The 24,230-nt window shown below is 40.1% G+C and overlaps 1 protein-coding gene across 2 annotated transcripts in view; it reads right to left on the reverse strand.

The window, feature by feature from the left end:
- Positions 1–14,752: 14,752 nt before the first annotated feature.
- The window catches only part of KCNK2 (potassium two pore domain channel subfamily K member 2), a 130,627-nt gene continuing 121,149 nt past the window's right edge, over positions 14,753–24,230 (reverse strand). The window contains exons 7-8 of one of the 2 annotated variants that reach the window (XM_029935276.1): positions 17,995–18,346; positions 14,753–17,478 (exon numbers count right to left, since the gene is read on the reverse strand). In XM_029935276.1, the coding sequence (XP_029791136.1) occupies positions 18,029–18,346 (318 nt within the window). In that variant the 3' untranslated portion in view covers positions 14,753–17,478; positions 17,995–18,028. Of the gene's footprint in view, positions 18,347–24,230 lie in introns of both variants that reach the window. The other variant, XM_029935277.1, reaches the window with a different exon arrangement.

Here is a 24,230-nt window from a genome sequence, read left to right on the forward strand (position 1 = left end):
CCGGGCCTAAATTCGTAATAAAGCCCTTTGCTTTTGATTGCGTGCTTCGGCCTCCCTGGCGGTCTCTGGTTTTTGGGGGCGATATTAAAATCTGGGTACAACATAGGTACTCCAGGCTGCCCAAGAACAAAGGAAAGTACCGAAAACAAATGGTTAAACTGTATAATTACCCAAAAAAGGGCGATCTCACCTATAGCCTAAAGTCCAGGAACTCCCTACTGTCTTAAACTTAATGCTTAGCTAGAAGGAAAAACGACTTTAGCTTGACAATAGCTAGGTCTCCAGTAATCTGAATCTTCTTTAGCATATGGAAATCCCTTTATAAACTTCCTCTTAACTTTACCTCCCCCATCTTCATAATCACAAACCAGTGAAGCTCTTTCTGCCCATGGGTCCTGTCTCTGTGCTTTAATAAAAATCTTTTTTGCACCAAAAAAAAAAAAAACCATATTTCCTAGATTAAAGGAATAGTAATTTCCCAAAGGGCCCCTAATTTAATTCAATTTAATGAACACTGTGTAAAGATTTCAGTCATAACATATATATTCTGATTCAGGAAATGATTAACTTGATTACCTTTTCACTAGGTCCATGTAACAGATTATCGTTAGCCAATTAAAAGGTCTGGGAGTTGGTTTATTGTATACAAAGAGCCCAAACATGTTATCACTTCCATTCTGTATCTTGAAATTGTGATGATGTGCTATTACATTTGCATTTCTCAAGCAGTCAAAATACTTTCTAGATAAGAAGCCTTTTCCATCCTTTTGGTGTTCAGAAATAACTCATCAATTAAAAGGTGAGTAAGGTGTTAGCTTGCTGAGCCACTTAAGAATATGCCTTTACTTGCATGAAATAAAGAGTTTGGATCACACTGCACCAAAGAAAAAAACTGCTATATAATTTAGATGTTACTTCAGTAGCCTTTTAATTTGAGGAAAGAGCTCAGTCATATTTTTTCAGAAATTCAAGGATCTACATATTCTGGCTTCCAATATATTTGGAGTCTAGAAGACTTTCTATCTCTTCCCCATAGACCATTGCCAGAGTGTTCTATGGGGGGAGGTTGGGTTGAAGGTGACGGTGAGTTTGTAGGAGGAAGGAGGTCATGCTTAGCTTCTCCCCAAACACACATCCTTCCTACTACTACATATGGCTGCTCTGATGGCACCCATGCTGATGGGAGGTGATGAGATAGATGTGGGGAAAGGACGGTCTTCTAGTTAAAGGCTGAGGTTGAAAATTGGGTTCCTTCTTGACCTAAGGCAGGATGAAGGAAGCAGCAGTAAATCTTCATTATGATCTATATTCAGTGGTCCTTCTATGTCTAGAAGAGCTATCCTCCAACATCAGTGTCTTAATCTGCTAAAAGAATAGGAATGCTAGCTTCGGAAGGAGCTGATATTTCCCCATGTATGGTTCCCCTAAGACATTTTTCTAGGAAAAGTATTGCAGGCACCCACTGAGAGCGTAACTTACTATGGGAGTTCTGTGACCCTAGGTAGTAGGACTTTCTGGGATGCAGTTTAACATAGTTGGAAAAATATCTGCTGTGGGTTTTGAGAGATTAACTTTGGTATGTGGTTCTTCAAGTGCACTTGGGGCATTAAAGAGTCATTACTATGATAATAGGAACCTATTAGAATGATCAGAACATAATCCTGGGTGAGGAGGGGCAAGACTCCTCAGATACTCAGGCTGTGGCTTACCAAGGAACCTGAACTGTGGAATCTGATGCTCATTTGTAAGCTGGACTGTTCGAGAAGATAATCAACCCAACAGGCATTTGAGGACAACCCTTCTTAGTGCAGCCCCCATCCAAAAGCTCTCAAGTATAACAAAAATTTAAATCTTGTGCCTCAGCCTTCTCTTCCGCATCACTTTTACAGTCTGCTAGATCAACCTCTCCTTCCTTCCTCTACTTCCTTCACCTGTCTGCCTCCCTCTCCACTCTCCCTGCATTCCATAATTTAAACCTACATTCCATAATTTAAAAAGCTTAATTAATCCCATTGTGCATTATAGATAAAGTAAAGCAAAAACAAAATATCTGTCTTCAGAGAACTATGATTCAGCACCCTAAGAAAAATTATGTGTGAGTTCCCAGGTAGAGAAAAATACATTCTCTGTGAGAAGATTAGATCTTCCTATCTCAGACCATCACAGGATCAGTATGGCATCAGTAGAGCAATACTGTTTAAGGTCTTTTTCCTTCCATCTTTATACACCTCAGATAGAAACATCTCTTATTCTCAGTGGTCAATGGGTGACACATAGAAAGTCCAATAAATCTTGACTCTGTTCTTCAGACAACAGAGGGGCAGGAGTAAATATACTCAGCCCTAAGGGGATTCCAGAGAAGACTGATAAGACACTTTAAGATGTGGAGAAATGGGCATCCTCTTACACTGTTGGTGGGAATGTAAACTGGTGGAGATTTTTCAAAAAAATTAACAATAGAACTCCCCTATGACCCAGCAATAGCACTGCTAGGAATTTACCCAAGGGATACAGAAGTGCTGATGCATAGGGGCACATGTACCCCAATGTTCATAGCAGCACTTTCAACAGTAGCCAAATCATGGAAACAGCCTAAATGCCCATCAACTGACGAATGGATCAAGAAGATGTGGTTTTATATATACAATGGAATACTACATGACAATGAGAAAGAATGAAATCTGGCCATTTGTAGCAACATGGATGGGACTCGAGGGTATTATGCTAAGTGAAATAAGTCAGGCAGAAAAAGACAGATGCCATATGTTTTCACTCATATGTGGAACAGGAGAAACTTAGCAGAAGACCATAGGGGAGGGGAAGGGGGAAAAATAGTTAAGGAGAGAGAGGGAGGCAAACCATAAGAGACTCTTAAATATTGAGAACAAACTGAGTGTTGATGGGAGTTGGGGGAGAGGGGGACATGGGTGATGGGCATGGAGGATGGCACTTGCTGGGATGAGCACTGGGTGTTATATGGAAACCAACTTGACAATAAACTATATTTTAAAAATAAAATAAACTACAAAAAAAGATGGAGTCACTAATAACATTTAGTGACTATGTTTATTTTTAGCTTGCCAACATTTACACTCAACAGCCTCAGATCAGCCTTAGGTTTCTCCCAAAAATTTCAGAAAGCTTTGGAATTCTAGAACTCAATGAGTAAAGGTGAGCATTGTTCCAGTTCATCAGATGTGCTGTTAGAGATTTATCTATAACTCTTAGCTCAACATTTTTAGTGAGTGTGACCCAAGCCAGACTTTTATAGTTTCTCTAATGTCATGTATTAAATGGAATCACATAATTGCAGTATGCTCCACAGCCCTAATGAACATTTAAATTTTGAAAGGGAGAAGAGTTATAACACTGAGAAGCTCTGAGAGTTTAAATGAGTTCAGGGAAAGGATAAAAGTCAACATGATTGAAAAAAAATTGTTTTAGCTTCTGAATAAGGCCCCTGGCCATTTTATTATGCCACTCACAGTCCATACACGGACCAACCATGGATGCATTTCCGTATGTAGGAGGCAAAGGGCTTGTAAGTAAAACCTAACATCTAACATATATATTTCTTAATTGAATTTCTCAGTAAGCTATTGAGATCATGAAGCAAAATTGCTTTGGGAAATACTCGTTTTTGCCACAAGTACTGTCATGGCTTAAGCAATGGAAGAATCATGGATATAGCAGATGGAGTATTTCATCAGAGCAGTAGCGGTAACACCTAAGAGAGAGACATTCCCTGGTGAGAAGCACAAAGCAAGAGTGATGCCCACTGGGAGACTGGCTTGTGGGTGCATGGAGACGCCTCTGGGACTCCTGGAAAGACTGGGGAAGGAGCAATTGCCAGAAGGTAAGGAAAAGATGCCCTAAGGTTTTCAAGGTCTTAGTAACGATTTGACCCCAGTAGTTCCTGTGATCAAATGATGGTGGGAGCATCTGTTTACGTAACCAGTACTTCTAAAACATCTTTGTATTTACAGATTTTTTTTCCTTCTCTCTAAAATTATTTCCCTGGGGGCACCTGAATGGCTCAGTCAGTTGAACATCCAACTTCAGCTCAGGTCATGTCCTCATGATTCATGAGTGTTGGGCTTTCTGCTGTCAGAAGAGAGCCTGCGTCAGATCCTCTGTTTTCTTCTCTTTCTGCCCTTTCCCCACTGGTGTTCTCCCTCTCTCTCTCTCTCTCTCTCTCTCTCTCTCTCTCTCTCTCTCTCTCCCTCTCTCTCTCTCTCTCTCTCAAAAATAAATACATAAACTTAAAAGATTATTTCCTTTGGATAATACCCCAGAACTATGAAGAATTTAAAAACACTGGGGTGCTATTTATGTTTCTTTTGAAAATATACTTTATTTACTTTATTTCTAATGGGGTTTCAAGAGACTGTTCCTTTAGGAGACCAGTGGGAAGTATATCTGGAAGTAAATGAGACTCCTGAAACCACTAATATTCCAGGCTGTATCAATCTTCATATTTTCCATTCTCAGAGGGCTGGCACTAATTAAAGTCTCCCCTATTAATTTTAATGGATGAAAGAAAGAAATATGACTTCTGAATAGATAATGATTGGATATGCTGTGGTTATACCAACTTTTCTGAGATGATTGTATCTAATCTAATTTCAGAATCAGACATATATACAGATTTGTTTAAAAGGTAAAGAAAGATTCCTGGGCATATTTCATTTATGGTCCACATCACCGCTGGGGTTATTCCAAAATCTTCCCTGCCTCTGGGTCAGACCTGTCATGTTCAGTTTTGTCTTATCTAATAACCCAGTCCCTTGGGATCCGAATGGCAAACAATTCCTTTTTTGCAGGGGGCCAACAAGACTGAGTAGAATATGCTTGCCTACTGAAATGATTCTTGGCAGCAGATACAAGGCTATAAAGAGTCACACAGAGATTTCTACCCAGATATCCTTTAAAAACAGTAAATAATGAAAAGATGCATATTTTCTTTTATACTTAATATTCTTTAAAATAGGACATCATTTCTACTTTTATTTCTACAGTGAGGTACAGGTTTGATTTCTTGCCTTTGCCACAGTGACTGTGTTCCACTGAAAGTGTAGTTAATAAGCCATGAAAATTTGTAAATAGGATGAAAGTTCACTTGTGAAGAGGCAGTGTACCCTATATTTCTAATAACGAGTTTTCCTTTACTTTTAAAAAATGCAGAATGGGTTATGTATGATCTGTCCTCCAATTACTTCTTTAGCTCATATCATCATAAAGCATAAACTCCTCTTGGAAACCCAAAATGATTTTCTTAAATATGCAATCAAGTTCAGCTGGTTTAATGGACAGTATCGTGTCTAACAGGTCTGCGCATAAATATACCTTTGGCTTCCATCTTGAAGGTTTGTATACTTAAAATTCTCAACGATTGTCCAAGGGAATTTTCCCAGAGGCCATAATCATCCATCACTTTATACTTCCTGCAATTGTTATCATTTTATATTGAAGTAAGGGAAATCCTTTTGTCTAGAGTAAAAGAGCCTCCAAACACAAGAGACTGTACATAGAATGTGCATTATATGTGTTATGTGAGCAACAATTGGCATTTTCTTTGTGTAACTTTTTTCAGGAATATCAGTTAACTGACTTCTGCCTTAAAAAGTGCAAGATATATTTGCAAACTCAGAAAAGAAGAAACCATGGGCACCTGGGTGGCTCAGTCCATTAAGCTTCTGACTCTTGGTTTCAGCTCAGGTCATGATCTCAGTTTCATGGGTTCGAGCCAGGCACTGGGCTCAAAGCTGACAGGGCGGAGCCTGCTTGGGATTCTCTATCTGTCTGTCTCTCTCTCTGCCCCTCTCCCACTTGCACTGTTACTATCATTCTCAAAAATAAATAAACTTAAAAAAAAAAGAAACCTTGAGGGTGTCATGCTAAGTGAAATAAGTCAGGCAGAGAAGGATAGATACCATATGTTTGCATTCATAGGTCTAACAGGAGAGACCTGACAGGGGACCATGGGGAGAGGAAGGGGGAAAGAGAGCGGGGGAGAGTGAGGGACACAGATCAAGGGAGACTACTGAATACTGAAAATGAACCATGGACTGAAGGGGGAGGGGAAGAGAGGGAAGCGGGGGTGGTCATGGTGGGGGGCACTTGTGGGGAGAAGCATTGGGTGTTATATGGAAACCAATTTGACAATAAACTATTAAAAAAAAAAAAAAGAAACCAAAGATGAACTTCATGGAATTACAAATCTGTATACACATAATCTGTGTGTGTAATTGTTTCATTGACCTCATTTTCTTGTGTGAAAATCAAGAGTATAGCCCAGCATTTCCCTAATTATTTCCATTCTACAGGGTTCTTAGCCATAGTAATAAGCATTACGGTCAGAGAAACTTCTGTGGTAAAATAAAGAAAATGATGGGTTCAACCATATGTGGTGGTTCAAAGTACCGTATGTCCACACATTGTTTGAGGCTCACTTCAAAGTGCTGAGCCTAGTTCCCCTCCCTTTGTTAGTCTGACTTAGTGATTCACTTCCAGCAAATAGAATAAAAGTGGAAGTGACTGTACGTGACTTCACAAGCTAGATTATCAGAAGCGCTGTGACTTCCTGCTCTCTTTCTCTTTCTCAGACCACTTGTTCTGCGGGAAGCCAGCTGCCATGTCATGAGGACATTCAGAAGTGCTGCGAAGAGACGGATGTGGTAAGGAACTGAGGCCTTCTGCCAACATCCATTTGAGTAGCCATCTCTGAGATCGATCTCCTTGCCCCAGTCAAGCCTTCGTATGATTGCACCTCTGGCCAGCAGCTTGGCTATAACCTCGTGAAAGACCCTGAGCCAGACCACCCAGCTAATCATTCCCAGATTCCTGATCTTTAGAAACTCTGTGAGATAACAAATGTCTATTTTAAGTTGCTAAATTTGGGGGGAACTAATTAATGCAGATTCTTTTTTTTAAGTTTATTTATTTTGAGCACCTGCAAGAGAGGGTGCATGCACATGCACGTGTGTGAGTGGAGGAGGGGCAGAGTCAGAGGCGGAGAGAGAGAATCCTAAGTAGGCTTTGTGCTGTCGGTACAGAGCCTAGCGTGGGTCTCACTCTTACGAACCATGAGATCATGACCTGAGCTCAAATCAAGAGTCAGACACTTAACCTTCTAAGCCACCCAGATGCCCCCTAATTAATACAGGTTCTTTACTGTAAGACTTCTCAAACCCTTTAGCTTGGCGGTGTTAGTTGTGGATTTCAAATTTTTCAACCACCATTCTTTTCTCCCAAAGAAAACCAATGGGTAGTGCTTAGGTAAATATTTTTGAGAATTACTGACATAGAGCTTTGATTCCTCACAGCTACATTAACAAGATATCAGATCCACCTACTAAGTCACAATTTCAGAACAATCAATTTAAAGAAATTTGAAAAATCCCTGATGCACTTGGTTAATTAGGATGCAAAAGTCAAAAGCATCCTAAGTCTTTGATCTTTGGTGCATTTCCTGCAGCGTGCAGACGGTATTGCTGTACTTACATGGCAGAACATGATTAACTTCTGATTGAGTAGTTTTCTGCAAAGAGCCATTGCCAAAATAATTCATGGAAATTGGAATACCTCATTGTAACGTTTGTCATATTCCATGGCTGATTGCAAGAAATTATCAAATTGCAAATGTTAAGCCTTTAAAATTCAGCCTTGTCATGGGGATGACATTCACAAATTAATAGGAAATGTATTTTTTAATTCCTACACGGAAACACCAAGAGCGTTGTTTTGCTGAAGGAGATCACTGCTTGGATTCAGATGAGATGAGACCTTTCCAATGCAGAGTGCGCCGGTGCGGCTTCCACCGAGAATGCGTGGGGGAAGGGCTCACGGAGGGTTTACATGGCTCTCGGGGTAAAAGAGAAAGTCTTTCTTTGTTTTTTTAATCAAAAAAAATTTTTAATGTTTTTTTTCCTAAATTTATTTTTGAGACAGAGAGAGACACACAGCATGAGCAGGGAAGGGTCAGAGAGAGAGGGAGACACAGAATCTGAAGACAGGCTTCAGGCTCTGTGCTGACAGCTCAGAGTCCGACACGGAGCTCGAACCCACAAACCGTGGGATTATGACCTGAGCCGACGTTGGAAGCTTAACCGACTGAGTCCCCCAGGTGCTCCAAGAAAGTCTTATTCCTAGGCCACTAGTTTCCAAAATGTGGACCTAACTAATGCAGGTTTGCAACAAGCATAGCAGATGGAACTGCTTACTATCTGATCACTTACCTTGGTTATAATGACTACCCACAGATGAACAATGTAAGAATTTTAGACCACAATGTCAAAAAGGCTTCAATTCCACTTAATGTAGACCTAATCATGGAAGTCTCTGTTTAGCATTGAATCAGGTCAAGTTAATTCAGGAGAAATTATCAGGCAACTTAGTTAGCTCTTCTCATTGTTGGTTTCATTCCATTGGTTTGAACAAAATTTCCATTGGTACCAATTCTCTAACAGCATTCCCTAGTCTTTGAGAATTTCTCAACTTCATATATTTTGTCAGGTGTTCACCTATTTGTTTTCTGGGAGTATGTGATTTCCCCTTGGTTGACATTACTTAACTCCTTACTACCTCATATACATGTTTTGGGTTAGAGGTTCTCAACTAGGGGCAATCTTGCCCCTGAGGGGACCTATGACACCATCTGGAGACATTTTCAGGAGTCACAGTTAGGGGATACTACTGGCATCTTGTGAGCAGAGGTTGCCAATGTTGCCAGACATCCCACAATGTATAGAACTAGCCCTCAACAAAGAATCATCCAGTCCAAACTATCAATAGCACAAAGTTCGAGAAACTGATCTACTTGGAAGCTATATTGTTATATTTTCCCAAGTTGTGTGTTGTATTTAGCTGCTAACCATTCTTCCTTAATCACTGTTAGTGTATGTTTGAACTTCTTTAATTTAGCTCTTTTGTGACTGGTTTATCCAGCTTGTTTCACTTTGTAATCTCTGGCAAAGCCAAGGGAAAAACAAACCTTTAGCTTTCTCTGGTCTATGCCACAGCTATATCATTTCAATGCATTTAATATTTGTGTCGTTTCAAATCTTACCCTTTTCAGAGTTCTACCTGGAAACAAAATGTCCCAAATGTAATGCCGAGTAGTGATCAAACATGAGGGTGGAACTCTCTCTGGGGAAAAGTTTGTTTTTAATTATAAACAATAAGGAAGGTTCTATAAATTCCCATATGAATTGTGAATAGACTTAACCAACCTCAACAAAGGATCATCTCATGGCTGACCTCCTTGTGAGCCATGTCAAACTTGATTGCCCTCAGTGTTCACCAAAACATTTCATACCTATCATCTGCATATTCAATTCATACTCAGTTTACAATACCATAGTTCACCAATCCATGCTCAATTTACAATACACGTGCCAGCAATTCAGTCAACTATCAGAGAATAACACCTTGAGATTTCTGCTCTCCAATTCTTATTGAAGACTGTGTTGATATAAATGAAAATTTGAGAAACTGTTTCTACCTAGTGTTCTATATTTGTTTCTCATAATGTAAATCTTAACAAACCAGCTGATTGGATATGCATGAAAGTGCAGTTTTCTGGGCTTTACTCTATACCCACTTTACAAGCTTCTCCAGTGAGGTGACTCAGAAATTTGCCTTTGAAAATCTAATTTTCTGGTTATTCTTAGAGACACTGAACTATTGCTACTGTGGGAATTTAAAACATTACCAAGGCACATATCTAAATGATGTGCACTTGAATCATATTATTTTGACCTGTGCAGAAAAATGCTTTCGCCAAACGAAAACTGGTGCTATCCCATTGTCTCATATCTGGAACTAATATAAAGAACAGTCATGGAATCCACTGTAATATTTTTGTAGGGATATTGTGTTCTGTTTCTCCTGCATCTCTCTCTGTTACTTATATGAAGCCCCATGTGAAATTTTTATTTTTAGAACTCAGCCCTAGAAAGGGTTTGTGTTCATGAGACATGGATATACTTTCTCATCATGGATGATGAGAATCAAATCACTCCTAAGTGTTTTACTTTTCACTTTGACTGCTTAGAAACTGGGAGCCATATTAAGTGGCTCAGAGTCATCACCTCTGTAGTGGAATGTTTGTGTTTTATTTCTCCTTACCCTGGACCTGACCTTCTATTCCAGTAGGTAGCTTCTATAGTTGTGTTCAAAATGGAGTCTGAGACAGGGATGCAGGTATGTGTGATATTTGGGGGCACACACTCAGGAGAAAGGCAGTGAGGGAAGTAGAAGAGGGAGGGGAAGGTGCTAAGCAAGAATGTGGTCTCAGCCTCAACCTGGTCCCACAGAGAGCTCTGGTTTCAGCACAGACTTAGTGCCACCTTAAGGAAGGATGTGTGCCTTTTGTTACCCACATGTCAACTATTGGCTGTGCCTTGACCACAGTGTGGTGTTGGGGGGCGGGTGGCTGGGGCTGGGTAACCTCCCAGTGGTGCCTTCTGATCTGTAGAAGGTTGCTTTGCAGAAAAGGGGGCAGCTGTGAACTGGTAGCATCTCATGCTGAGCACATCGGGACATGGGGCCAGCAGCCCAGAAACGGGGGATCTAGCTCAGGCACCAACATTATCTGCCACAGTGGTCATGTCCATTTTTGTTTGTATTTTTCTATTTTAATACATGAATTTGTTTTATTTATTCTTTCCAAGAAAAGAGGATATCCTAGGAGCATATGTTAAGATTAGCAGAACCAAATGAAGTCATGTAGGCATGGCTAAAATAAAGTGTGTGTGTGTGTGTGTGTGTGTGTGTGTGTATCCACACACACACACACATATATATATATATATATATGCTCTGCTAGTAAAAACTGTTTACCATAAAGAAAATGTAAAGTTTGATTAACATTTAGGTTGAAATTGTTCTAAGACCTTTTAATTTAATTCATATGGGGTTTTCTGACTTATAATGAAACACACCCAACTGACCTATATCATTCAAAACCAGGTTAACATTCAGAAGGGGCCTTTTACTTAACAATATGGACTACGGTGACTTCAGCTTCTCACTATTCATGTGAATTCCACCATTCATTTCTCTACCGGGGCTGCCTGACCTGAGAGTGTTGGAGTATCCTAACTGCCCACTGAGGGTTTTCACTTTGGTTTGACCCTATGGTGACTTTAAACTCAAAACATCAGTCTCCTCCTCAAATCTTCTGCCTCTTTCCCCTAGCCCCAGGTTCCTAGTCTGAGATAAAGGTGGTGGAGGCACCGGCATCTCCCAGTGCACCTTATTATACAGTTTAGAGCTGACTCCCTTCCCCAGGGATGGCCGCAGATTCCTCTGACTTCTTCCCAGCTCTTTCTGCTCAGCATCTACCCTGTACCATTGCCAGAGTGATCATCGGGAACTACAGATCGATTCATAGCCCTCTCTCAATAAAGTTCGAAATGTCTTTCCAGTGTCAAATCCAAAATTCTCACTAGGCATCATGTTTCCTCCAGTGGGTCTAGCTCCAGGCTAAAATCCTAGGTGTGATCTCTCAGGCTCGGCCACGGGCAGTTAGTTTCAAGGCTTTGCCTGGCAGGCATCATGGGGAAGCCGCTTTTCCCAGAACTAGCCCACCGTGATTTTCTGGAGGGAATAGCAGTAAAGGACTCAGATATAGGGACCTCCATTTGGAGGCCTCCTTCTTGGGGCCTCAGATGAGGCACTTTTCTTCCACCCTAAAAAAACTTCCCACTGTTAGCTCTTCCGCCTTCCCTTGCACCTCAGCCTCCTAAGTCCATAAAAAGGTAAGAGCCTTTTGTTCCAGGCTCCCGGGCACTGAGAAGATTCTGTCTCCCTGTGCTTCATGTCAGTCTCTTCCCCATGGACTGCTGTCTCCCAGAGAACAGACGTTTATTTGTCTTAGTATTTCCAGTAATTGGCATAGTAAAGGCTCTTGAAAAATGTTGACTTGGCAAACCATGAGCAGGGTAATATTTTGTTTGTACATACAACATAATCATTGAAAAGAATCATACAGTTGGCCAATCTACTTGGATATATTTGGGCATTATTAAACTTCCTCTGAATTTCTGCACCTAAGAAACAAGATGAGTTAATTAGATGTATTGATAGTGTCTTGATGCTTTATCTTTTCAACTCTGAAACACCTGGGCAATGATAAGATTTGAATCTGGACCAGGGTCGCCTAGGTGGCTCAGTCAGTTAAGCATCCAACTTCAGCTCAGGTCATGATCTCTTGGTTTGTGAGTCTGAGCCACTCATTGGGCTCTGTGCTGACAGCTTGGAGCCTTGAACCTGCTTCATATTCTGTGCCTCCCCCTCTTTTTCTGCTCCTCCCCTACTCATGCTCTGTCTCTCTCTCATTCTCTCAAAAATAAATAAATATTTAAAAAAAAACAATGATTTGAATCTGGACCAGACATTGCCACTTGATGCTCATTGAAAATTTTTTAATAAAAATAAAGAAGCATACAGTCTAATGTCAATAAAATTTAAAATATTTTTAAATAGATAGTGTGATAAAAATCATCTATATACTACTCCCTATTAATTGTATGGTAGAAGAAAAAAACCCCATCTGCAAAAGCTGGGATCCACAATATCAACACCAATGTTTATTCTGTGAGTTAATTTCAAAATTATACCATGTAAGTGACTAATATTCTCTATTGGATACAGTTCAAAATGTGCCCAATAATGGATTTCTTCCCAGACCGATTATAAATTTAAGCATGAAAAAGCTGAATTTCACTTGGCAAGGAGAAATAAATGTATTTAGCTTTCTACTAATAAGAGGCATCCATTTACCAATATTAGCAAACATGTTTTCATGATTAATTTCTAAACAAGTTTTCAAGATTAAATTATAATTGAAAAATTTTGATGGTATCTATTGTGAGCCAAATTTTGGGAATGGAAATAATGAAACCCTTGCTTACAAGGAGTAAGTGTATGGCAAACTGAAAAGTCTCTCTGGTTGCACAATTGGCTTGGATCTTTTTCTACACAAGAAATAACTAGTACCAGCCTGTAAATTAATAGGAGAAATAACATGTTATCTGTATCCTGTTTAGTACTAACCCAGCAGAAGAGGACAGATGTCTGTGGAGCTTGAAAACCTGGGATACTTCCACACAAGTATGCATCAGACCGTTAGAACAATTAACCCCTGTTTTATATTATTTGTTCACTCTGTAGTTTTGGAACACCTGCTATATGTACTTGGCCAGGATCTAGAAATAAAACAGTAAGCTAAAACAAATGAGTTCTAGTGAGGAAGACAGATAGTCAAGTAAGAATAGTGGTGAATATCTAATCATAAGTTAAGGGAAAGGAATACTATTTTATACAGTATTTTATAAAGGTACCTGAGTTGGTGTCAGGGAAGGCTTATCAAGGGAAGTGATTCTAGGTTCTGAAGGATAAGTAGAAGTTTGTTGGGTGAAAAAGGTTGAGGTGTAAATGGAGAGCAAGCATTCCAGGCAAGGGGAGCAGCAACAGCCTCATGTGGTAAAAGCAGTCCAGTGGGGCTGGGATCCAGAGAATGAGGGAGTGATACACGAATCTGAAGATGATGGCATAAAGCAGGCCAGAAGAAGGCCTTGTAGGCCATGTGAAGGATTCTGGTCTTCTATAAAATTGAAAGACAGTTAGTGGATTTAAATCGGAGAGTAACACAATGAAATTAAAATCTGCACTCTACCATCAGTGACAGGAGCAGAGAATGATGCAAAAGCAGTTAGTGCAAGGGGAGATCTCTGGTGGTAGCTTGGATAAAGAGAGTGGCTGTGTACAAATCCAAGACATTTTCAGGATGCAAGACAGTAAGGCTTTGGTGAAGGGTGGTTATGGAGTTGAAGGGGAGGAGACATCAAGGATGATGTTCAACCAAATGGATGGTGGTGGCGTTTGCTGAAATAGGTGACACCAAGAGGGTCAGTTATAGGGAAAAATCAGGAGAGTGCTGGATATGTTGAAATGCTTTCGAGAAGTGGAGCTCTCCAGTGGGAATTAGCTAGATGGGTATTGGGGTCAGAGAGAAATCCAAGTCTGAGTGCAAAAGAGAAAATAAAGACAAGGCAGTGAGAAATATTTTGGAAAGGAATGACAGATAAAAAAGAAAGATTGTTGTATATTGAGACAAGCACAACATGGTGAAAATATTTCCTAATGCTAATACTAGGAAAGTAAAAAATGGGTTTTTGAATATGAGAAATAGTAACAACTAGTGTTGAGTCAAACAAAAGAGCAGAGCCAAAACTCCTGGTCCTTGGAACTAATCCCCGAGTTTTGGGAAGCTGTAGTTGCGATCTGGGTGGGGAAGGGTCATGTGTGAAACAAAAGCTGGATGAACCTAGAGTGCCTGTGTGGCTCAGTGGGTTAAGTGTCTGACTTCAGCTCAAGTCATGATCTTGTGGTTCATGAGTTCAAGCCTTGTGTTGGGCTCTGTGCTGACAGCTCAGAGGCTAGACCCTGCTTCAGATTCTGTGACCCTTCCCTCTCTACCCCTCCCCTGCTCATGCTCTATATCTTTTTATCTCTCAAAAATAAATTAAAATACTTAAAAAAAGAAGCTGGATAAACCTTCATGGTGGTGGCAGGTAGGAAACCCGTGGGGCATGTGGAGACTTTCCCATGAGAAACGCACAGTTAAAACCACCTACTAACAGTGACCAGGTTCCCTCTTGGAACTGACACGGGGTATGTGCAAGGCCAGTACGCCAGTGTGCTTCACTATAACAGTTTTTCACACTTAAGTAAACTCATGCTGAAGCAAAGTCATATATTAATTTTAATGAAGTTATGAGTATTCAAATAGAGACATCTTTTACTTTATACAAAAGCAAACTTGTACTCACACATTCATAAGGACTGCAAACCACAAATAACTTATGATTTTACTAGAACAGCAAACGGTTTTTTTAAAAAGGAAAACAAAAAGAGAAGTTGACCTCGGTGGCCATTTCCTAGGCATGAAGAGCTGTCTCAAAAATCTGCAGGATGGCCAAATTTGTTTATTTTAGTAGTCCAGCTAACCCTTCCCTTAGTCTGCTTGAACCTCTAGCCTTAAGAATCAAAGAATTCTACACACTTTTTACACAAAGTTAGGAGGGATTTAGTCTTCTTGTATGTCACATGCTCCTTAGACTTTGAGGAAGAAGCAAAGCTCTGCAAAGACAGCCCCTCTCACCTTTTTGGTGGCTAAGACACAAATTATTCAGTTCTGTTTGGCTTTAGGAGTTTCACTATTTCCTGTATTACAAGGGTGAAATATTATTGACAATAAGGGTGTGTGACATAGACTTGCGTGAGAAATGGAAAGAACTCCAAAGTAATCACTTTTACATTTAATAGCTATAATGCAGAGGATTGTTATCTAGAATGCATGTCTAAGATTTCATAGCACTGAATTCCTGATCCTTGCTGATTCTAGTACTTTCCCCCCAGATACCTTTCACGGCAAAACTACTCACTCCAACTGGTCTGTGGGAAATATAAAATTCACTAGGAGATTCTAGACTGTGTTAAAACCTTTACCAATGTTCTTTCCACAGTAAACAAATTAATTTTGTTTATGAATTAAATAAGCAAATTAAAGCTTAAGGAAATAAAATTGATAAAATACACACTTTTTTGAGGATAATGTTGGGAACGAGTTTTAGGCTATTTACTGAGCATCAAGATGCATGGAGAGGAATAATTAATATATTTATGTAAGCCACTGATAAGTTATGTCATTCAAATATTTGGGACATGAGGCTCACAAATTTAGTTGGCAACTACCTTCGTTAGACTTCAACACTGCCAGGATTTTTTTTTTCTTAGAAAAAAACATTCAGGTGCCTGTTTTTGGCATTGAGATGACCTCAGTGTCAAAACAGGGTCTAACAACGATAAAATAAGCTGTTGATATGTCATGATGAAGAGAAGCAATCTTGAATTCATATGCGATTGAAAAGATCATATTTCAAAAGTGAAATTTCAGGATGTTTCCTTTTGATTAACAGTCACCAAGAAGAACATTCTGTACATATTTACCAAGGGCAGTAATACTGCATCAGCTATATTTCTTGAATATTGTGAATGAAGGAGCCACAGAACACTCAGCATGAAGAGTGACATCCGCGGTGCTCAGCGAGGATCCCTTCTGCCTTCTCAGCAGCAAGCAGGACGCTCAGAAAATGCTGACTTTAATTACAAACTTTATTTGTCAGTACAATTCACAGTTTATACATGGTGCATTCCACCATATGAACTTTCAGAACAGTTATTGAGGAGATGGGTGTAGCTTGCTTTCTAAAAGAGCCTGACTTTCTAAAATTTTGGTTAGAGTTTTATAAGTTTATAAAAGTACCTTCAACAAGTTAGCATAATATTTACATGTCTGGCCTAAATTTAAAATTTGGAAAATAAGCATCTACTTAGATGGTTTTTTTTTAAAGATCATTTTATATTTTAAGACCCTAATCTGAATGCCACTTATTCAGATATTTCCACCACTGTCACCACCCGCCCCCCCCCGCCAGAATAAAAGAAATGTTTTGCAATTGTATTTGGGGAAGCCATCTTCTTTCTGCATTTTAAAAATTATATATACAATGTACAGCAGATCTAAGTATGAAAATAAATGAGAGTAGCAATCTACTAGGTGCCTTTAATGAATTTTGTTCTGAATCTTGGAAACATCCAAAGTTACAGGATATAAAATTCAACTAAAAAGGGATATCAGCCTTTTCTATCTAAAAAAAAAAAAAAGCTCCCAAGACTTAAATTGTGCTATAACAGCTTTTTCTCTAATGTCAAAGATGAATTATGCCTGCATTCTGCATTTTTTTCCATGTGCAATATATCACAGTGATCCCAGTTTCTACTTCTGCTCTCAAACTCAGTCACAGCTCCAGAGGGACACCCACACAAGGCTAGGCTGTGCCCAGCTCCGGCTACAGCGTCACCTCCCCTGTCTGGCAAAAGTCACCCAGGGAAGGAAAATCGTATAAGCTTCCCATATCAAAAAGCAAATAGGTGCTGGCAGTATAATGTTTATTAGCAAATGATTGTAACACATTATCGTGCTGGCTTCTTTCACACCATGTGTCTTAAGTCACCTTCAATACTATCCATGTCTGACAACTTTCTTCTATGTATATATATCTCCCACCTTTAAAAAATGTGTAGTTATTAATAAATGATAAATTCCAAATACTGCCAGGAAAAAGGGGACTGTTTGGAGCAGCCAATTTACCGGCCTGGAAATAATTACACTGTATATATATATATGTGCCACTGGTACCTGAGTCAAATAAATACTTAGAGGGGCCATCTGTGCACCTCATTTCTTTGCAGTGCCTTTAACGCTAGAATTTCTGAGTGTTGCTTCAATGTCCATCTAATGTGGCATCTGTTCCTTCTTCGAGCATCATCACTTCATTTTACACACTGTTTCCAGCAAGGTATGGTATTCAAACGGGAGTTGTGGGACAAAGGGCTGCAGAAGTGAGCCTAGGGGTAGGGCGGGGAAGGAGAAACCATACATTAGCTAGAGAGGTTCTGTTTCTTCGTAAGATAAGGCACTGACAGAAAATTTCTTAGGTAAAAGGCTGCATAAGAATCTCTTGCCATTTACAAAAAGAAATGTTGTCATCCATAAATGGTCCATATCTAGGCTCAGTTAGGTAGACCCTGAAAAGTTAAGGACTTGATCCCTCAAAGCTACATTATTAACCAGAAACAATTATAATTCATTCTGAGGCCTTATGGCACATTAGGAAAAGAGGGAGGAAAACAGTCTGGGCACAGAAAGGCATCAGACATTGCTTGTTTTATTCCACTTGTCAAAGAACGTGGACCGTTCAACAAGCGTCATCAAAAAGATAGTGCTGGCTCAGGATTCCAAATTCTCTTGATGGTAGATGACCATGATGGGTGTTATCTATATTGTTTCCCCCTTTGGAGCTCATGCACAATTTAAAAAATGCTACCAGCAACGGTCATTAAAGAGCATAGACAAGTCCTCACCTATGGCTACGCCTAAGGCTCTTCAAAGAGAGGGCTATTTAATGTTCTCGATCACCGCAATCTCCTCGCCTGCGCAGTGCGGCGTCAGTCCGTTCAAATAGATACTCTCCGTTTTCAGTAACGGAGGCAGGACGTCCCTCTCGCTGGCTAGGTGGTTCACTGACAGGGTCCTCCTGCACGGGGTCAGCTCTTGGTTGTGGTTCCCGGCGAGTTCCGCAGACAGCTTCCGCTTGATGGAGGTGGCGCGCTGGAACTTGTCGTAGATCTCCACGCTCAGGCGCCTCCTGGTCTCCTTGAACTCGGCAGTGACGTTTGCCGTCCACTCAGCGGCGTGGGCTCTGAACTCTCCCACCTGGAGCATGCACGCAGAGAAAACACAGAGAGACACCAACAGGACAGTCAGCGTTTGGTGTGCTTTATCTCCCGATCGTTTTATGGTCCTGTTTTAAAAAGGAGATCGGAGCCTTTCGTAATACCGGAGGTCTGAGGATTGGTGTGATTAGGCGCGCAGTGTAGCCTGAGTGAGGCTCCACTGGACACGGATATGGCTCAACAAATTAATCCGTGAACTTAACCCCTCTAAACCGAATTGTAGGAGAGGTACTAGATGTGCTTTCTGTTACCGAAGTTTCTGCAGCTGTCAAAAGGCAACCTCTAACTTTTTAAGATGCTGTGGGTTATTTTTTCATCTGTAATTTCCATAAGTATTTGGATGTAGAAAAGTCAGGGAGAGACAGGAGGAGGAGAAGCAGGACCGGGTAAGAGCCCGGAATGTGAACCCAGGCGACCTGGTTGGTTCCGGTAGCCATGCTGTCTGCTCCGGATGCAAACGCGGGTTGTAGAGAGCAGAAGTGGTGTGTGCAAGAGCTTTGTATCCAGCCCCACGCTGGCTGGCGTCATCTGGGAATTCTCTTGTTTACAAAATGAGCAGTGAAATATTTTGTGTCTGCTTTCAGGGAAAGCAAAGGAATGAGAACTGGCAAGCCCACTTCGAGGCCCATTTGGAGACTAAGTCCGAGGCATAGTTTCTGAATGAATGTTTGTGCAACTGGTGAAGTTACTCAACCCATTCCAGCCGCCACTTCCTCGGGGGTAGGACAGGCATCCTCACGGCCCGCACATCTCTGTATACTGACTGTACTTCCTTCCTCTGCCCTATTGATGGTCATTAACGTTTTTACAGAAATGGTCTTACATGAAACATATTGTTTTGCAAATGGCTTTATTCCCCCACTTAACCAATTTTAGTCATTTTGTCCTATTAGTATCCATTAGTTCTGCCTCATAGTTTATATCAGCTGATAAAAACGGGAGGGGAGGGAACAGCCTCCAGTTCCTGTTCTGTCACCCAATTCTGTGTGTCCACAGCCAAGCGATTTTACCTTTTTTGAACTTTCGATTCTTTATCTATAAAATAAGGAAAATAATTATTTCACATAAGTGATATGTGTGTGTGTCCTTAAAATATAAAGGACTTCAAAATTACTAAATATGACAGTGAGACTGGTGATGATACAATTTGCCAAGGGTACTTTGAGAGCTTAAAGGAGAATACCATACACAGACTAAGTGATGCAGAATTGAAAAATGGGACATTTCTTCCTGGAATATAATTCACAGGTTCTAAGCATCTAGTGGAGACGTGGTCTGAGGTCTCTTGACAGGCCTCCCCAGAAATGCACTGCCTAACCCCTGAGGTATATGGAACTTTAAGCCCTGAGGTGCTCTGGACATGCTGAAGGCACACGTAAAAGATACACCTGACCAGTCATCCGGTCAGAGGCACGGGGTGATGTATTTCATCAGTCAAAGGAAGGCTAAGGCAAGAGAGTGACTATATTTATGTTCTGCCTGTTTTTACAACGAGGATAATATTTTAAGCTGTAATGGTGAATTCAGCATAGAACTCAATAAACATTTACTCATAATGAAAAGGATTCTCACTATGAACATGGGTCTATGGCATGGGCTTGTGTAAAATTCTGTATATATGTATAGTGCCTACTATGTGTTGGGTGTTGCTCTTTCAAAAATGTTAACTTATTTAATCACCTCGATGAGGATGCTTCTTTCCCCCATTTCACATATGAAACTGAGGCTAGAGAGGTTAAAAAACTTAAGACACAGTAAGTATGTGCTGAAGCCAGATTTCAAACTTGGAGGTCTGGCTCCATCATATTATACTGCCTTGCCAGTAATATCTTCTTTAAAATTTTTTTCAATGTTTATGTATTTTTGAGAGAGAGAGAAAGAGAATGAGTTGGGGAGAGGCAGAGAGAGAGGGAGACACAGAAGAATCTGAAGCAGGTTCCAGGTTCTGAGCTGTCAGTACAGAGCCTGACATGGGGCTTGAACTCATGAACCACTAGATCATGACCTGAGCTGAAGTGGGGCACTTAACTGACTGAGCCACCCAGGTGCCCCGCCAGTAAAATCTTATTAGTTCTAAGGACTAAACATCTTTTGGAAGAGCATAAGGCAAATTTACATCATATGGAAATCTGCTATATAGCAGGTTATATATTAGGATGAGGATAGACTGTCATAATTTCCTAAAGATACTGAAAGAATAAAAGGTTTTCCAGTATCTTCTCTAGGGCTACTTATGTAAACCAACAGTGGCATCTGTTTTCTCTCCATTGTGCCCTGATCTTTCTATTATTCTTCAGGAAACTGGACTTACGGAATGTACCCACTCAAACTCAAAGCTTGAAAGTAAGAAGGAAGAAAAAGAGAAAAATAAAAGAGAGTCCCTCAGAAACCACACCAAGGCCGTCAAAACAAAGAATTAGTTATTCCTGTTCCTTAAAAAAATATCCTGACCTAACAGAATTGTCTATAGCAATATAGTCGTTACTGATCAAATAACAGTATGCTATAGACCCATGTCTGTTAATAAGGATGAAACTGTATATTCAGACTCTGAAGGTGCTCTTTTGTTTCCAAGGAAATTAGAATGTCACACTTATATAAGTAAAAGTTTTCTTGATTGAAACGTTAATGCTTGTGGTGTTCCGGATAATTACAAGTAATCCTCATGCAGAGACCTCATGAAACATTTTGTCTCAGATTTTTATAAAAATCTTTCAATCACTTAATCAAATAGTATCTCATCTGTCTAAAACTAAGCAGTCTACACCACTTAGTAACAGTGCAGAGAACTAAAAATGAGCAAAAATAGCTCCTAAAGGATCACCATGAATGTTCCTGCAGCTTATGCACTTGACTCAGAGAAGAGGTCTCCCCCCAGATCCCATGTAGCCTGGGTCTGTACACACTGATTTGCATGAAAAGGAAGAAAATGGAGTGCTACAGTCACTTGCCCTCTGAACTCTAAAGGAACTGCTCTTCTCCTTTAATCACTAAATGCAGAAGACCATTCTTTGTCCCTCTTCTGCCTGATCTTCAGTCGCCACAGGGTTTTGCTGACTACTTCCTCCCTTCCAATCAAACTGGTCCTAGTTTCCAAATCAGTCCCCTCTCAAGGTGTTGCTTTACCATGCAGGCGAATTCTTCTCAATCACTTTGGGGACTCTCTTTTGCCTTTTCCTTGACTCTCTTTGTTCCCCAGGGTTCTAGTCATCTCATCTTCCCTGGATGATTGTCTCTCTCCAGTGGTTTCATTTACCACCTACCTGCTGATGACTACCAAAATCCGCATTTCAGGTCTAATCTCCCTGTTGAAGTCTGTACCTGTATAACTACTGCTTGGCAAACTCCTTCACTTTAGATGACTTCTAGGCATCTCAAACTCAGCCTATCTCCAAAAGAAATCATTTAATTTCTCCAACCTGTTCTTAGTTCACTTTGTATCGCAGTGCACAGTACCATTAACCACTAAGTTTCCCAGGCTGAACTTCAATATAATCCTTTGTTCTTCCTCTCACTCAGACTTACATCAAATCAGCCTTGAGTCTTCCTGATTTACCTCCTTTTCTCTCAGTTCCTTTCACTTCTCTCTATTCCTGTTGTCGAAATGGTCCCGTCCACTGTTTCGGCTCATCTGTATTGCTTCAGCAGACTCCTAACCAGTCTTGCTGACTTATGTCCACCTCTCTCAAATGCATTATCCACACAGCAGTTACAGTGCCCTTTAATAAACACAAATCGATCAGGCACTTTCTCTTCCACAAAACCATTCAATTGATTCCCGCTTCACTTAGGAGAAAGTCCAAACTCTAAAGTGGCTCATATGTTCTAGGGTCTACCGATTTCAGCCTCAGTTCTAGTCAAAGTCTCGAAGTCTCATAATCCTTCTCAAAGTGTTGGGGGCCATCCTGAACATTTATTTCCTTGAACATACCACTCTTTTTTTTTTTTTTTGCCTTTATTCATTCATTGGTTATTATTTTCTCTGTTCAGAGTAGTGTTCCCAAGCCCTTCTCTACTGCCTAGTGCATTTCCTACTCATCCTAAACTAGACTTCTTCACGGAGCCATTCCCCAACCCCCCAGACCACATCAGGGTTATTACAGCAGTCTGTATGTCCCTAGCATTACTCTTATCACAATGTAATACAACTACTAGTTTCATTGCTCTCCTGGCTTCATGGCAATGAAAGGACATGTCTGCCGTATCCTATTCAGCTTTCCCAGAACACAGAAGAGTGTAGATAGTGGGAATTTAGTTAAGTATTTGTTGGACAAATGAATGATGAATGGCAGACCAATTAGTCATGTTTTGGAAACAAATCTCCGATAAGAAGAGTGTGCCTCCCAGTGACTCTGATGGGATAATCTTGTTCCTTTCAGGAGAGAGACACAGCCAGGTCTATCCATAGTAAAGGTTCAAAGTATGTGTCCTCAAACTTTATAGTCTTGTAGAGTCTCCTCACCCTTTTAAGAATGGTTCTCAAAGTAAAGAACAGCGTTTAAATAAAATCCCCTTTAAGTCAAAATTAAAATCAAAATTCACCATTTTACATGACAATAGCTGACTAGGCTATCCCAGATAATGGCCTGCAACATCATTATGTAATATTTAAAGTTAAAGAAGGGTTAGCGCTTTTACTTTAGAAGAATCAGGAACATCTTTGTTTGCAACTATGAACACTTACTAAGCGTCTAATAGCTTTTCAGGGTAGCAAAGTCTTATGATTACAGAGGTTCAGTATTTGCCTCTTCAGTAGTGGTTCCAAGCCCTAGAGTCTTCAGGTTCTCTAAAGAAGGCCCTTGATATGGTAGCAACATAATTTAAAACCAAGCACTTGCTGTCTTTCAACTTTTTTCAGAGCAATTTATTTAAATCACATAAGATTGATAGGATGGTCCAAGAAAGATGAAAGTTCACTACTCTAGAAACTTGCAATTTATGAAGTTCACAGGAAGCTCATTTGTAACCATAAGGAGTATTTATCACTCCAGTGACTCTAAATCAACCAATGACATGGCAGGGTCTTTGAGGGTAAAGATCACTGGCCAATTTCTTATCAAGCTCACCCTTTCTTCCCACTCCACACTGCAGCCTCTGGGACAATGCTTTGAATAGAGTAATTAAATAACATTTAGTTTTCTCAACCTAGATAATAAGCTTAATGACAGAAACTATGCATCCTATTTATTTCTTCGCCTCATAAGAGTACCCAACATGGTCATTTGAGCACGCTAGACTCCTGGATATTTTCTGACGGGTGAGAAATCTGTGGCCGGTGACTGAATTTGTATTCTTCCTGAATACAAACAATCTCAGGAACTGTCAAATGAAGCTGCTGTTTGCGTATGTTCTAGCTCAGTGTGTGTTGGTACAGCCTGAAGAGAAAACAATTTATAAATTGATGTTACTAATCCCTAAAATGTCTATAGCCATTGATAAAAGTCAGTTAGTTCACAGAAATTTATTCTGGGCAAGAATTTTTGCCAAAGGGAAAAATATATATGAAGATATTCTCTGAACTATATTTCTAATTGCATATTACTGTTGAGATTCGTAAAGGTCATTTAAGAAGTCAGTGTTTATGAGAAATCCTCAGCTATAGAAAGTATTTTCTCCTACTATGATGTGTTAAGTAAAGTGATGAAGAAAGTAAAATTATGTCTCTATTTTGATTACAACTTTGTAGAATAATGAATGTATATAGGCAAGGGGTGGTAAAAATAACAGTATATAAAAATGGAAACTGTAGATTTCAACAATCACATATTGAATGTCTAGTACAAACCAGGCCCTGGGCTTAATGCTGACTTTATTGAGCTGCAGAAATTTTTTAGTAGTTATTTTCCTTTTAAATCTCCCTTTAC

Source organism: Suricata suricatta, chromosome 3 (assembly GCF_006229205.1).
Source record: "Suricata suricatta isolate VVHF042 chromosome 3, meerkat_22Aug2017_6uvM2_HiC, whole genome shotgun sequence".
In the NCBI taxonomy this organism is placed as follows: Eukaryota; Metazoa; Chordata; class Mammalia; order Carnivora; family Herpestidae; genus Suricata; species Suricata suricatta.